At 34.1% G+C, this 15,296-nt stretch overlaps 2 protein-coding genes across 2 annotated transcripts; both read right to left on the bottom strand.

The window, feature by feature from the left end:
* Positions 1-320: 320 nt before the first annotated feature.
* Positions 321-4,731, bottom strand: LOC133333151 (DNA repair protein XRCC3). The gene is made up of 5 exons (XM_061541481.1): positions 4,663-4,731; positions 4,455-4,586; positions 2,203-2,546; positions 1,948-2,151; positions 321-542 (listed from the first exon to the last, which is right to left on the bottom strand). Exons 1-5 carry the CDS (start codon positions 4,715-4,717, stop codon positions 321-323), a joined length of 957 nt encoding a protein of 318 aa, XP_061397465.1. The 5' UTR covers positions 4,718-4,731.
* Positions 4,732-14,336: 9,605 nt separating this feature from the next.
* Positions 14,337-14,933, bottom strand: LOC133333146 (ATP synthase subunit e, mitochondrial). Its single transcript, XM_061541479.1, has 2 exons — positions 14,814-14,933; positions 14,337-14,673 (listed from the first exon to the last, which is right to left on the bottom strand). Exon 2 carries the CDS (start codon positions 14,621-14,623, stop codon positions 14,375-14,377), a length of 249 nt encoding a protein of 82 aa, XP_061397463.1. The 5' UTR covers positions 14,624-14,673; positions 14,814-14,933; the 3' UTR covers positions 14,337-14,374.
* Between the last annotated feature and the right edge of the window lie 363 nt (positions 14,934-15,296).

Raw genomic sequence — 15,296 nt, forward strand, 5'->3', positions numbered from 1 at the left:
AAATTCATTTCTCATCAATTATATATACAAATATTTCTATTAGTTTTTTTCTTTTTTCAAGTTTTTTATACAAAGATATTAAATAATAATGTAACAATTTGTATCAATACTTATTAAATACCATTGATATTTATGAAATTAAAAACAAAAACAAAAAAATATTTTTTTAAGAAAATATTAATTAGAAACTTAACAGTAACCAAAAAAAAAAAACGAGATAAAATTAAAATATTGAATGAATCCAAACCAAACAAACAAAAAACCAGGAATCATGAAAATCTCCAAAGGATTTTATTTTTCACTTGCAATTCCAGCCATTCCTAGGGAACATTAACACAACCCTGCGATGTTATTAGAAATTCAGCATAGGCAATTGGTGTTTCTGGTGAATAGATAATTTCTAATTTGCGCACGGTTAATAGTTTGTCATCGTATTTGATTTGTTTGGGTACTTTTGAGATGCGTAAACGTGTACGACCCAAATGCGACCATGCTAGACCCAAACATGGTACTTCTGGTTGTTTTTTACTTACACTAGTTACCTTGAAAGAAGAAGAAAAAAATATAATAATAATAAATAAATAAAAATTTTTAAAAGAGTTAAGTGTTAAAAATTTAATAGAAATTTATGCAGTGAACATTTTCACATACTGAGAATGAAAGACGACAAATTATAGTCAATTTACATAAAATCGGACGAATATATATATGGGAGCTAAATCTAAATCTGATCCGATCTCAACAAATCTCCACATTCGTTAATCTGTACATAATTCAGAACGTTGTACAAATTTTTGTTACAGTCAGACAAACCTTGGGCGTTTGGTGAACCATTTAAATGCGTATGTGAAACGAGATAGACACATGGGTCATTTTGAGAATATGCATAGAATCAATTTCTAAGTCGATTTATGCATGTCCGTCCGTCCGTCTGTCTGTCCATGTTAAATTGTAAACAAAGTATAGGTCGCATTTATGATCCGAATTGGATGAAATTTGGCATAGACGAAAATCGGTTTAGATTTAGATATAGCTCCCATATATTTTTTCGTCCGATATATTGTAAATGGTGCACCAAAGTCTCTATATATCTTTCGATTTGCACGAAATTTGGCACAGGGTACTGAATTAAGTCTAGAATGATGTGTGTTAAGTTTCATGAAAATCAGTTCAGATTTAGATATAGCTCCCATATATATTTTCGTCCGATTTAATGTGAATGGTGCACCAAAATCCCTATATATCTTTTGATTTGCACGAAATATTGCATAGCGTACAGAATTATGTCTAGAATGGTGAGTGTTAAATATCGTGAAAATCGATTCAGATTTAGATATATCTCCTATATATTTTCTTCCGATTTTATGTGAATTGTGCACTCAAGACCCAAAGTTTGTCCGATTGCAACACAATTTTCTACAATGAATTGTAGTTAATATAAATTGATCTCTAGCAAGTCTCGTTGAAATCTGTTCAGATTTAGATATAGCTTCCACTTATATATTTTCGTCCGATTTTATGCAAAATTGGCACAAAATTTTGCACTATGTACTGAAGTTACTATATGGTGCACCAAAGACCCAAAGTAGTTTTGTTGAAATCGGTCTAGATTTAGATAGAGCTGCCATATATTTTTTCTCCCGATTTAAGTAAATGATGCACCAAGAACTCAAAATGTGGCCGAAAATGTGCACAAAACATACTGAAATTAGTATTACCTAACATGTGACAAGTTTTGATGAAATCGGTTCAGATTTTGATATATATATATATATATATATAACATGTTTATGGATTCAATTACATGTTATTGGTCCTTCAAAAAATACGACGTCTGTTAGGATTCATCTGTTTAATATACCCCAAGTGGTGAAGGGTATCATATAGTCGGCCCCGTCTGACTTTACTACTTTCTTTACAGTTTTTTTTAATAAATTTGAAACCTACCTGATTAACACAAATCACAGCACAATTATATCTATCGGCCAAATTTAGTAGACAATTTGCCAATTTACGCATATCGCGAGCACGTTGTATAAAATCGCTATACGTACGAAAAACAGCTGCCACCGAATCTATTATAATAAGGCGTATACGTTCCGAAGCCATTAATGGCGGTAAATGTTCGATACAACATTTCAGCAATTGTTCCTAAAAAAGAAAATGATCAAATATGAAATAATATTAAATTTTTAAACTTACACTATTGTGTATTTGTTGGACATGAACCTGCGCCAAATAGTTTATATTCAGCGAAGGATATTTGTGTGTAAAGGTTTTCGAAAGTTCATATAATCGTTTCGATGGAAATGTATGTTCAGTGCAAATAAACGCAACACCAGCTCCCAGTCCACCGAATTCCATTGGTAGCTGTGCCATCAGGGATAACTGTAACAGTAATTGTGTTTTACCCGATCCAGCAACACCACAAATTTCAGTAATGCCTCGTGTTACAATACCACCTCGAGTACATTTGTCCAAAGCATCGCAACCAAAACTTAGCCGGGACCATTTCATACAATATGGAAGATCAAGAAGATCTGAAACTAAAATTAATTAATTATTAATTAATTAAACCTGTAAGGAAAGTTCAAAAGTCAGACGGGACCGACTATATGATACCACTTTGAATATTAATCTGAATTTGATGAAAAAATTGATGTCAATCATCGAACAAAATATGTAAAAGATATGTACCGTGGCATCCACCATTTGCTATGCTGCAACACAGTGCGCTATCCAAAATTTATCTCGGCACAAAATCTAATACAAAAGTTGGCATGCATCAATCTAGACCTAATTCAGTACTCTGTGCAAAATTTTGTCTCAATCGGACAAACATCGATTGTATGGTGCACCATTTACATAAAATCGGAAGAAACTATATACGGGAGCTATATTTAAACCTGAACCGATTTCAACAAAACTTGGCATGTATAAATCTAGAGCTAATTCAGTACTCTGTGCAAAATTTTGTCTCAATCGGAAAAATATTGGTGCACCATTTACATAAAATCGGACGAAACTATATATGATCGTTATATCCAAATATGAAGCGATTTCAACAAAACTTGGCATGCACCAATCTAGACCTCTGTGCAAAATTTTGTCTCAATCGGACAAATATTGGGCGTTTGGCGCACCATTCACATTAAATCGGACGAAACTATATATGGGTGCTATATCTAAATCTGAACCGATTTTAACACTACTTCGCATACATCAATCTGGGTCTAATTCAATACTCTGTGCAAAATTTTGTCTTAATCGGACTAATATGGGCAGTATGGTGTTCCATTTACATAAAATCGGACGAAACTATATATGGGAGCTGTATGTAAATCTGAACCGATTTCAACAAAACTTGGTATGTATCAATCTACAGCTTATTCAGTACTCTGTGCAAAATTTTGTCTCAATCGGACCAATATGGTGCTCCATTAACATAAAATCGGACGAAACTATATATGGGTGCTATATCTAAATCTGAACCGATTTCAACACTACTTCGCATACATCAATCTGGGTCTAATTCAATACACTGTGCAAAATTTTGTCTTAATCGGAAAAATATTGGTGCACCATTTACCTAAAATCGGACGAAATTATATATGGGATCTATATCCAAATATGAAGCGATTTCAACAAAACTTGGCATGCACCAATCTAGACCTAATTCAGTACTCACTGCAAAATTTTGTCTCAATCCGACAAATATTGGGCGTTTGGCGCACCATTTACCTAAAATCGGACGAAATTATATATGGGAGCTATATCCAAATATGAAGCGATTTCAACAAAACTTGGCATACACCAATCAGTGCCTAATTCAATACTCTGTGCGAAATTTTTGCTCAATCGGACAAATATTGGTAGTATGGTGCTCCATTTATATAAAATCGGACGAAACTATATATGGGAGCTATATCTAAATCTGAACCGATTTTAACAAAACTTCGCATGCATCAATCTATACCTAATTCATTACTCTGTGCAAACATTTTGTCTTAATCGGACAAATATTGGGAGTTTGGTGCACTATTTACCTAAAATCGGACGAAACTATATATGGGATCTATATCTGAACCGATTTTCTCCAATTTCAATAGGCTTCGTGCTTGGGCCAAATAAGTGACATGTGTCAAATTTCATTGTAATCGGATAATAAATGTGACCTGTACTTTGTTTACTAAAATACATGGATGGACATGCGTAATTCGACTCAGAAAGTGATTTTATCCATATTCTCAAAAGGAACCATGGGTCTGGTCTATCACGATTCCTTTTGCCTGTTATAAACATATGCACAAAGACATAATACCCTGTACCACAGTGTGGTGAAGGGTATAAAAATTAACCATTTATAGAATCATCAGCTTGATTTGTTTAAGAATTCTTTCAATCATCCAAAAATCCGAGACAATAATTTAACCGACAATCACATCAAAACATACCTTTGATACTTTCTTTGGCCACCACCTTAGCTGCGGACGCCTTAAGCACATAAATATCATGTGGAGAACTTTCCTGTAACAACAAGTGGGCGGTTGGTGTCAATATGGCCTGTTCGGCACTTTTGATTTTTCCTTATACAAATAAATAAGAAAAAATTTAATAAAAACGCAAAAAATAAATACTAAATTGAAAAGTACAAACACTTACCTTTTTCTGCCACGAATTTTGCTTCATCCGGTAAATTATCTATAAATTCAGCCATTGCAAATGCGCGCACATTTATCGGCTAACGTATAGAACACCATTTGACTTTTACCTGTAACAGTAGCTACAAATATCCTCCACAATGGACGACCTACTACTATAACGATGAAGAGGTTTGCGTGTTCTTAGGCAATATTAAATATTGCATGAGTAATTATAGCGCAAAATTGTAACACCACTAAACTTTAACACTTTTGTTTGTTTAACAGCACAAACTTACATACGTATTACATATGATGAGTTTACTATGGATATTTCATTGAACAATAGTTAGTCGAAATATTGATTTAATGGAATTTATTGGCAAAAAAAAGAACACATTCATACAATCGCAAGCACGCATAGGACGCTGAAAGTGCGAAAAGGTAGATATGTACCCGTTCATATTATAAAACCAGTAAGGAAAGTAGTAAAGTCGGACGGGGCCGACTATATGATACCCTTCACCACTTTTGGTATATATCCTAACAGACGTCGAATTTTTGAAGGACCATTAACATGAAAATGGATCCATAAACATGTCATCCTGCAACCTATACTAATTTTTTCATTTGGTCAGATATAAGGTTGCTTCTCACAATGGCACAATAATATTTAAAGCAATGTAAAGGAAATATATATATATATATATATATATAAGCTATATCGAAATCTAAACCGATTTCATTGAAACTTGTCATTGGTTAAGTTATATGCATTATGTACTTAAAATCGGGAGAAAATATATATAGGAGCTCTATCCAAATCTGAACCGATTTTCATGAAATCAAAAGATATGTAGGGACGGACTTTGGTGCAACATTTACATTAAATCGGACGAAATTATATATGGGAGCTATATTTAAATTTGAACCGATTTTCACGAAACTGAACACACATCACTTTAGACCTAATTCAGTACACTATACCAAATTTCGTACAAATCGAAAGATATATAGTGTATTTGGTGGACCATTTACATTAAATCGGACGAAAATATATATGGGAGCTATATCTAAATCAGGACCGATTTTCAGGAAACTTAACACACATCATTCTAGACCTAATTCATTACGCTGTGCCAAATTTCGTGCAAATCGAAAGATATATAGGGTATTCGGTGTACCATTTACATTAAATCGGACGAAAATATATATGGGAGCTACATCTAAATCTAGACCGATTTTCAGGAAACTTAACACACATCTTTCTAGACATAATTCAGTACGCTGTGCAAAATTTCGTGCAAATCTAAAGATATATTGGGACTTTGGTGCACCATTTACCTTAAATCGGACGAAACTATATATGGGAGCTATATCTAAATCTGAACCGTTTTTCTCGAAAATTGGCACACATTATTCTGAAACTAATTCAGTACGCTATGCCAAATTTCGTTCAAATCGAAACATATATAGGGACTTTGGTGCCCCATTTATTTTAAATCGGACGAAAATATATATTGGAGCTATATCAAAATCTGAACCGATTTTTTCCAATTTCAATAGGGTTCGTCTTTGGGCCAAATAAGTGAGCTGTGCCAAATTTCATATAAATCGGATAATAAATGCGACCTGTACTTTGTTTACAATTTAACATGGACGGACGGACGGACAGACGGCAGGACGGACATGCATAAATCAATTCAAAAAGTGATTCTATGCATATTCTCAAAAGGAACCATGTGTCTATCTCGTTTCCTTTTGCCTGTTACAAACATATGCACAAATACATAATACCCTGTACCACAGTGTGGTGAAGGGTATAAACAGGAAAAATATAGGCCATAAGTTCGTTGCAGCAGAACTTCCACACGACGAGTAAACGCTTTGAAGTAAATCCTGTTAATTGAACTTCCATCAGACCCTCTGTTCGCAAAGAGTACTATAAATAACCACACGGGCATGAACGTAATAAATCCAACTGATACAAACCATTTTTCATTCAATTTCACAGTCGATACAATAATTGGTCTCAATAAAAAAAAGTACTAAATTACAGCCAATTCGACCGAAAAATACGTTCAAAACCACCAAAAACTTAAAATTGGGGGTACCGTTAATGGGGGCTACCAGAAAAAGTGGACCTATATATAATTTTTGTTTGAGCGTTCTTGAGCGCGTTTTTCAACCTAAATACCAATTTTTGGAGAGTAAGGGACTGTATGTCACCAGTCTTGAGATTTGACCATGTAGATATCGTTATCCCTAGTAGAAACAACTGGAACCGCCTCAACCCGGTCTGGCGTTTTATACCGGCGTCTACTGTGAAAGGCTAAGCATTGAGTTTACCTACAAGGTGGATAGCAACTGTAGTGTTTTCCAAACCGGTTCTTAAAGCCATCAACCTGTAAAATCAAATCTGAGTTCGTACTCGAGTGTAGAGTAGTTTTGGAAATACTTACTTACAGCTATCGGCTGTTTTGGGTACCAGGACACCGTGACATCATGGGTAATGAAAAAGCAGACGAACGAACGAGCCAATGAACTCTGGCACAAGAAACCTAGGTGCATTGTGTCAAGATCTATCTGGAAAACTCTGTCAACCAAGAGAACAAACTCACTGTTGAACATGAGCATTGCTGAAATTAGAGTAATGAGAGGAGTCATTACCGGTCATTGTAATATCAGGGCCTTTACCAATAATTGGGACCATGAAGTTACTGATTACTGCAGACTCTGTGCCGACGAGACACAGGCTAGTGGGTGCTCACTTTCCACCGTCTCTAAGCTTTTTTTCAACAATGGAACCTGCTTTAAGTGCAACCTTAGCACGTAATATGTTTTCTGTCCAATTTCCATAGTCATCGGAACTATTCCCACCTACCTCATAATACTTCTAACTACATTCCTGTAAAAAACTAAAGTTCGCAATATTGAAGATAGAAATTCTGAACTTAAATTAATGTTACTTCTGGGATGTTTGGTATTGAAAATGAGATATATCGGTCAATTTTTTAAAATAGCCCCCATATAGCGGTACCCCAAAATTCTGTATTTAGGGTATTTTCTTCATTTTTTAACTAATCAGCTATAATTAGGTAATTCTAGACTCCTAAAGTACGCCGTGCAAGGTTCTATCACTATCGGAGAAACGTTTTATGTCTTTAGTGTAGCATTTACATAAAATCGGTCGAATTTTTATATGTGAGCTATATCGAAATCTGAACCGATTTTCACGAAACTTAGAGTCACTCTAGACTCTATTTGGTACGCTGTACAATATTTTTATGTTTTAAGAATCCCCAAAAACTGAAAATTGTAGCACCCCCTACCAGAAAAAGTGGACCTATATTTATAATTTTTATTGGAGAAATTTGATACCCAACAAGAACCCATTGTACCAAATTTCAGCGAATTCAGTTGAAACCCAAAAATTGGGGTATACCCTTATATAGGAGCTATTATTTTGGCGATCTATGTCAATTCAGACGGATATGCTTAGATCGTCATAGAATTTTACCTTGATCAAGAATATAGGGTAAACGCACCTAATTGCGGCATGTACCAACTGTTGCCGACAGATATATCCTCTCCCTATGGTTTGTGGAGGATGTTGACCATTTGTGTGGGAGATACCAGAAGGAGCAGACCAATGGGTCCCATCTTTCGACTTGATCTAGACTTGGTAATGATAACAGGGTGTGCAAAGTTCTGCTCAAATCGGACATTTCATTCGCCTGATATTGGATTTATAAATATTGAAAATATTGAACTTCTGTGGGGGAGGTACCAGAAGGAGTGGACCAATGGGTCCCATCATCAAACTTGATCTAGGCTTGGTTATGCAAAGTTTGATTCAAATCGGACATTCCATTCGTCTGATATTGGATTTATAAATATTGAAAATGTTGACCTTTTGTAGGGCACGTACCAGGAGTGGACCAATGGGTCCCATCTTCCTACCTGATCTAGGCTTGGTAAAAGTAATAGGTTGTACAATGTTTCGTCAAAATCGGACATTCCATTCGTCTGATATTGGATTTATAAATATTGAAAATGTTGACCCTTTGTGGGGGAGGTAACGCAAGGGATGGACAAACGGCACCCATATTCAAACTTAATCTAGGCTTGGTAAAGATAATAGACAGTACAAAGTTTCGTTAAAATCGGATAGTCCGTTTGCATATTATTATAAAATTAATTTTAAGCACAATTTTGAACATTTTGTGGGGGAGGCAGCAGAAGGAGAGGACCGATATTCCCCATCTTCGAACTTAAACTAAGTATTGAAGAAATATATAGTTGTGCAAAGTTTGGATGGAATCCATTATTCCCTTCGAGAGTTGTCGTGCGCACCAGCCAGTCATGCGGAATGACAAATTTATATACACTTTGTCCTAACTCTTTTTTCCAGCTATGGAATGATATAAACCAGCTTTCATCCGGCTGGCTGTTTAAATTTTGCGCGTCAAAATATTTGTTTATTTACACTCACACACACATACACACAATATGTATTACGCAAACAAATTGTTTACATCATTTTTTTCATTATAATGATTAATGTGGTTAAATTATTAACTAATCTAATTACTAGATTGATGATATTTTAATATTTATTACAGAAAATAAAGTTAAAACTAAAATAAATACCCTGAGGAAATGTAATAGGGCTGGGTAATACGAAAACTTACCAAATAGGGTTCTAATATTCGATAAATGTTTACTAGTTTGGTTTACAACAGCTGATTGTCTATATTGTTTCGTTTTTGGTTTAGAAATTTGCTAAAATATTTAGGCCTCGACTCCAAAAGATGTGTTCAATGTGTACAAAGCTGAATACAGGGTGATTCGTACTTAAGAGTAAATTTTTTTTCAAGATATTTTTTTGCATTATTCATAGACGTATCGTGAGAAATGCGATAGCATGGATTGCTTGTGTGCCGAATACAGGATCCAGCACAATGACCTTACCTTAGGGAACAGGACGATCAAAATTTTTAATGACAAGATCCGAAAAAAAACAAATTAAAAAATCACGACATTCAACTTTTATATGGTCCTTTTATACTGATCTAGGAACTAATTTATTCGATAAAAGTGTCCAAAAGGAGGTCAGATTCAAAGATATAACAATAAAAACTAAATAAATACATGAAGTTGATAGAAAGCATCATTCTTCCTAATGACATTTGAAAAACGGTGTCAGTTAGTGTAGTGGCGAATGAGAATTCAACATCATTATCAACTCGAAATCAATTCCAAAGATGGGGCACATCGTTCCAGTCCTTCTGGTACCTCGACCACAGAGTGTCATCAACATTTTGAAAGTATGTAGGGTAAGTGCACCAATAGTCGGCACTTTAAGGATTTTCGCATTTTAGATGTTTCACCATCCCGAGAGCATTTTGTTCACTATATTGTATTTAGGTTTATATGTTTCCAAATTTTGTTTACTTCGCGATGCAATAAAAATTTGTTTACTTAATTTGTATTAAAGTAGATTAAATTGATAATTAGGTAAAATAGTGCCTTTGTGCCAATAGTCGGCACTTTTTTTTCCAATTGTCGCCATGTCATGTTCCAATAGTCGGCATCTCGTATTTTATTTAAACAAAAATTATTTATTTAATTAATTTTTCTGCTATTTTCATTAATTAATTTTTATTATACGACGTTTCCATCAGCGTTGTATTAAACAATTATATAAGATAATTTTATTTATTAAAATATTACAATTATAAATCATGGTGCCGACTTCGGGAGCCTTTTATCCACTTCTCAGCATGGCTAAATAATTCATTTCAGAGGTTAAACGAATTTACGTTTCACATCAAGTCTTTCATTATATAAAACCACTCAAAACGGATTTTTTTAATATTAATCGTAATTTTTTGTTCCTAAGAGCGGCATCGATAAAAATATCATAATTACAAATATTTTTTAAATTCTAAAGTTTTCTTATCTATGTTCTTTACAATTACGAAGAAGATCCTTGTGAAAAATATATAATTTTAATATAGGAACAAGTCTTTTGAAATCGTCATGCCCACTTATTTTTTCTTGTTGATTTTTGAGCGAAGTCCCTTAAATTGGAATAGACCAGTAACAATTTTTACAGGTGCAAATATGCAAACAATTACTCAATATGGATTCTATTTTTTATACCTTCCACCATAGTATGGAGGGTATATTAATTTTGTCATTCCGTTTGTAACTCATCGAAATATTCATTTTCGACCCTATAAAGTATATATATTCTTGATCAGGGTAAAAGTACGTCTGTCCGTTCGTCCGTCTGTTGTAATCTTCTGAAGGAATTGAGATAGGGTGCTGAAAATTTGCGTAGGTTTGTATCCAGTCAGGTCAAGTTCGAAGATGGGATATATCGGTCCACGTTTAGGCATAGCTCCCATATACGGGTGCCCCAGATTGTCGTTATTTTGGGGTTATTGAGCTCGCTCAATAACGAATTCGCTGAGATTTGGTACATTGGGTTCTTATTAGGTACTAAATGGCTCCACAAAAAATTATAAATATAAATCCACTTTTTCTGCTGGCCCCCAATATAACGGTACCTCTTAATTTTCAGTATTTTGGGGGTTTTGATCGTATTTTACCAACGAATTGGCTGTAATTTAGTATTTTAAGTTCTTAAATTATGAATATTGGTCCATTTTTCGCGATAGCCCCCAGACAAGGATAGCACCAATTTTCGGCATTTTGGGGTTTTTGAGAGCGTTTATCAACCGAATTCGCTGCAATTTGGCATTTTGTAGTCGTATATGGTAACAAATCTCCCAACCAAAAATTATTAATATTGGCTGACTTTTTGGGATAGTTCCCATATAACCCCCTTTTTAATATTAAAATAGTTATCTGATTTGTTCCGCGTTTTGGGTTTGGTTCTAAAACTCTGTTGTAATCATTTCACCTGCGGAGGATATCGAGATTTAAAAAATGAATGTGATCACCAAATAAGTACAGCACATTAATAAGTTATTGTTGTTTCGAAAATAGAAGTAAAAAAAGAAACAATCGAAAGTGAAACAAGTAGAAACAATATAGAGTTACTTGGGTTGTGTGTATAATGTGAGTAATTAGTAATCGCCTAGTCCTAGTCCCTGTGTGGGAGGTAAGAGAAGGGGTGGACCGATATTTCTCATCTTCGAACATGAACTAAGTTTGGAAGAAATAATAAGATGGGGTCTAGAACATTTTCACCATAGTCATAAGTTATCAAAGCGTAAATACCTCCTCGAAGATATTTGTCAATACAAATCCATGGTTTGGCAGAGGTTCCATAATAAAGTCCTGCTCCGTTTTTGCATTTCAGTGATCCTGGACGAATTTTCCTACAAACCGATTATGTAAACCATAATGTACACCTAATAAAAATTTCCGCAATTTTTAATGAGGATTTTTCGTAAAATCTGAAAACCTCACAAACGTGGACTGATAACGTATGGTAGAGTATAAAATCCTCAAACTACTGTAATTCAGATTACAAAGTTATATAGGCAAAGTTATATGAGGCCTTGAGGAGGGTACTATTTTGTGGGAAGATGCCTAAATTCAGGCCGACATATTTCATTATCGTCGGGTTCGAGTTTTTTTTTATCAAGATATCTTTGGAAAGTAGAATGATTACAACCGGTGGCTAAATCGTTTTAGAATTGCATACTATTTCGAGTAACGACATACGGAACTAATCAGCTAACTATTTTAATATATATTAAAATAGGAACTACCCCTAAAAGGGGCGAATTTTAATAATTTTTGGTAGGGAGATTTGTTATACCGAAATTTGGGGTACCCTTATATGGGGGCTAACCGAAAAAATGGACCCATATTTATAATTTTTAGTAGAGATATTTGGTACCCAATAAGAAGCCAATGTATCAAATTTCAACGAATTCGGATGAAAACGTCCTCAAGAACCCCAAAATTACCGAAAATTGGGGGGGTACCCTTGTATGAGTGCTACCCAAAAGAATTTACCTATATTTATAATTTTTAGTGGATGTATTTGATACCCAATAAGAGCCCATTTTACCAAATTATCCATTATTATCAAACTTACATCGAAATCACTGATAAGGTCTATAGGGCAACTTTTTCTGGTACTTCTCCCCCACAGATGGTCAACATTTTCATAAACTCATATGCCTTATATAAAGCGAATAGTAAATACTGCATGGTCTAAAACGGCAGACCTTAATATTTATACTATATATAGATTTAGTACATTTATTGGCTATATAGGTCCATTATCTGTTTGGTACCCTTCACAATTTTTAAATTAAAATTATAAAATGTAATAAATAGACAGTAAATCCGTCGACCTCCACAAACAATAGACTGAGGGTATATATTTGTCAGCAACAGTGACAGACTTCTTTACTCTTTTATTAATTATAAATTTTATTAAAATGTCGGACCTTTGTTCGGATTTTAGACTTTCGCCCATGAACAGTTGAAAATTTAGGCCACACGATCGGAATTTTCTTTTAATTTAAATTTTCTTTTTAAATAGCTTGTCTTCGACCGAGGAACGCATATATAATGGGATTATTGTAAACAATTTGATATCTAGTAGCTCTGAAATTATGAAGTTCCCCACAAGAAATGTAATGAGCATCAGAACGTTTCTGAACGGTTGACCATAGACATTTAATAACAAGTTGATTTAAAAAAAATGAAAAACCCTATCTCAAGATGTGTATATTTCCTTCCTAAAAAAATTGTGTTGTTGTGATTAGTAACAAAACTGCAATGGTAAACATTTAATAAAGAAAAAGGGAACCCGTAGTTTTATTGGGTGCAGGATTTTCAGACGATGATGAAAGACCTTTCACTATGGACATCAGCAAACAGCGGATACGCAATGGAATCATGACTTTAATCGCTTAAAGATGATACCCTTATTATATAGAGTTTATTTTAAGACGAATGGGGGAGACCAATGCATTGTATCAATCGAATGTTGACGGTTCATATCTCAGGCAGAATGGACTTCTGTAAGAAAAAACATCTCGTTGATTACGGACAAGTATTGTACAATTTTTACAAAAACAAATGACCCATAAATATTACTTTCTTTGATCTTGAAGCGTTATTCTATAAAAAAAGTAATGCTTCAAATTGATATCAGTTCCTAACAAAGTTATTAGGGAATTCTACGATAGTCCAAAAATTTGCCACCTTGTACGAGTACGCACATTAAATATGTATTATATCACTCCATTTTGATTTGTGGCTGTATATGTGAACTATTAGTTATATATTCAACAATTTGTGTTGTCTTCACAAAAGTTTCCAAATATTTTCTTTTGGAAAATTGGTGTATGTTCAACAAGTTCCACTAAGACGGTCGGTCGATCATCACACAAACAACTGTTTATCCACAACACTTTTGAAATCCTTGCTTAAATGCAAACACTATTTGCTTTATTTTTTATTCCCACAAGTGGGATCGATTTTTAATTGTTTTCTTTTTGACAAAACATCATCACTTTAAGCAACAGAAAATGATCAAATGAAAGAAAACCCCAAATTGGAATCCACTGATGTCACCACACTTGAAAACATTTGAATAACACCAAACACCCGTCAAATAGATTTTTTAAATCCAAATGATGTCGTTTAGTTGTTATTGGTGTTTCATTTTTTTTCTTCTTCTTTAATTAAATATAACTAATTATACAATGAACTTGTGTTGACTCGCGATGAATCTATGCCTTCTTGGGAGCGGGTTTGCTCAATTCCTCCAAGGCACGGATTTCGGCAGCGGCACTGATTTTCTTCTCCTCGGCCAATTTGGCGTCACGAACAGCCTTCTTTTGGGCTTCGATTTCGCGAACCTTCTCCTCCTTCTTGGACAGACGGTTTTGGTGGAAGGCACCGTAGCCAACACCGACGGTCAACAAGGACCATCTGAAGAATTTGATCAAGGGAGATACACGGACTGGAGCTTGAGACATTTTCGCAAGTTATGTAATGAGCGGCAACCGAGGGTATCAGTAGAGAAAATCTATTAAATAAGAGAGCGAGAGAAATTATTTGATTAGAATTATTATGTCAGTTTAGAAATTAAACATTTACACATTTAAATTGCAAAAAATGTAATAATTTTTAGTGGAAATGTATGAAATTTGTTCGAAAAAAATTTACCTGCTTGCTTAATTTTGCACAAGAAAACCAAGTTCACAAGAGATGTTAAAATTTTCTAACCTTAAAATATGTCAAAATGCAATTGTCAAAACAGACGGCTACATACAAATGTCAAATGAAAAGAGAGAGAGAGTAGCCAGATTACTTTGACGTAATCGATACGGAAGAGAAACGTAGCTAAATACAGTAATAGAATATAAACATTTTTATTAAGAAAATAACTTTTTCTTTATAATATCGAAAAAAGGAAATATTTTTAGAGTTCTGCAGTTCTGGTACACACCAAATAATTTATTTTTAAACATAGATTGATTATTTAATTTATACAATTTCTGTATTCTTCATTCTTTAACCCTTTGAGCCCCGTTTTTTTCCGCAATGTTAGATCAAATTTCTGTTCACAGATTTAATACAACTATCCTAAATAGGTTATCCACAAAATTTGACATCGCTACATCCTTGCATTCAGGATGAAATAATCCT

The sequence above is a fragment of the Musca vetustissima genome, unplaced genomic scaffold, assembly GCF_032173495.1.
Source record: "Musca vetustissima isolate MV318-11 ecotype Yass unplaced genomic scaffold, APGP_CSIRO_Mvet_v1 utg66250, whole genome shotgun sequence".
In the NCBI taxonomy this organism is placed as follows: Eukaryota; Metazoa; Arthropoda; class Insecta; order Diptera; family Muscidae; genus Musca; species Musca vetustissima.

What these genes read in the sequence shown, in the direction of transcription:
- LOC133333151 (XM_061541481.1), bottom strand. Translation starts at nt 4,717, where the DNA reads ATGGCTGAATTTATAGATAATTTACCGGATGAAGCAAAATTCGTGGCA. An exon ending in AAAATTCGTGGCAGAAAAAG is followed by an intron (nt 4,587 to 4,662) that starts GTAAGTGTTTGT and finishes TATTTGTATAAG; the next exon opens with GAAAAATCAAAAGTGCCGAA. An exon ending in GGCCAAAGAAAGTATCAAAG is followed by an intron (nt 2,547 to 4,454) that starts GTATGTTTTGAT and finishes AATTAATTTTAG; the next exon opens with TTTCAGATCTTCTTGATCTT.
- LOC133333146 (XM_061541479.1), bottom strand. Translation starts at nt 14,623, where the DNA reads ATGTCTCAAGCTCCAGTCCGTGTATCTCCCTTGATCAAATTCTTCAGA.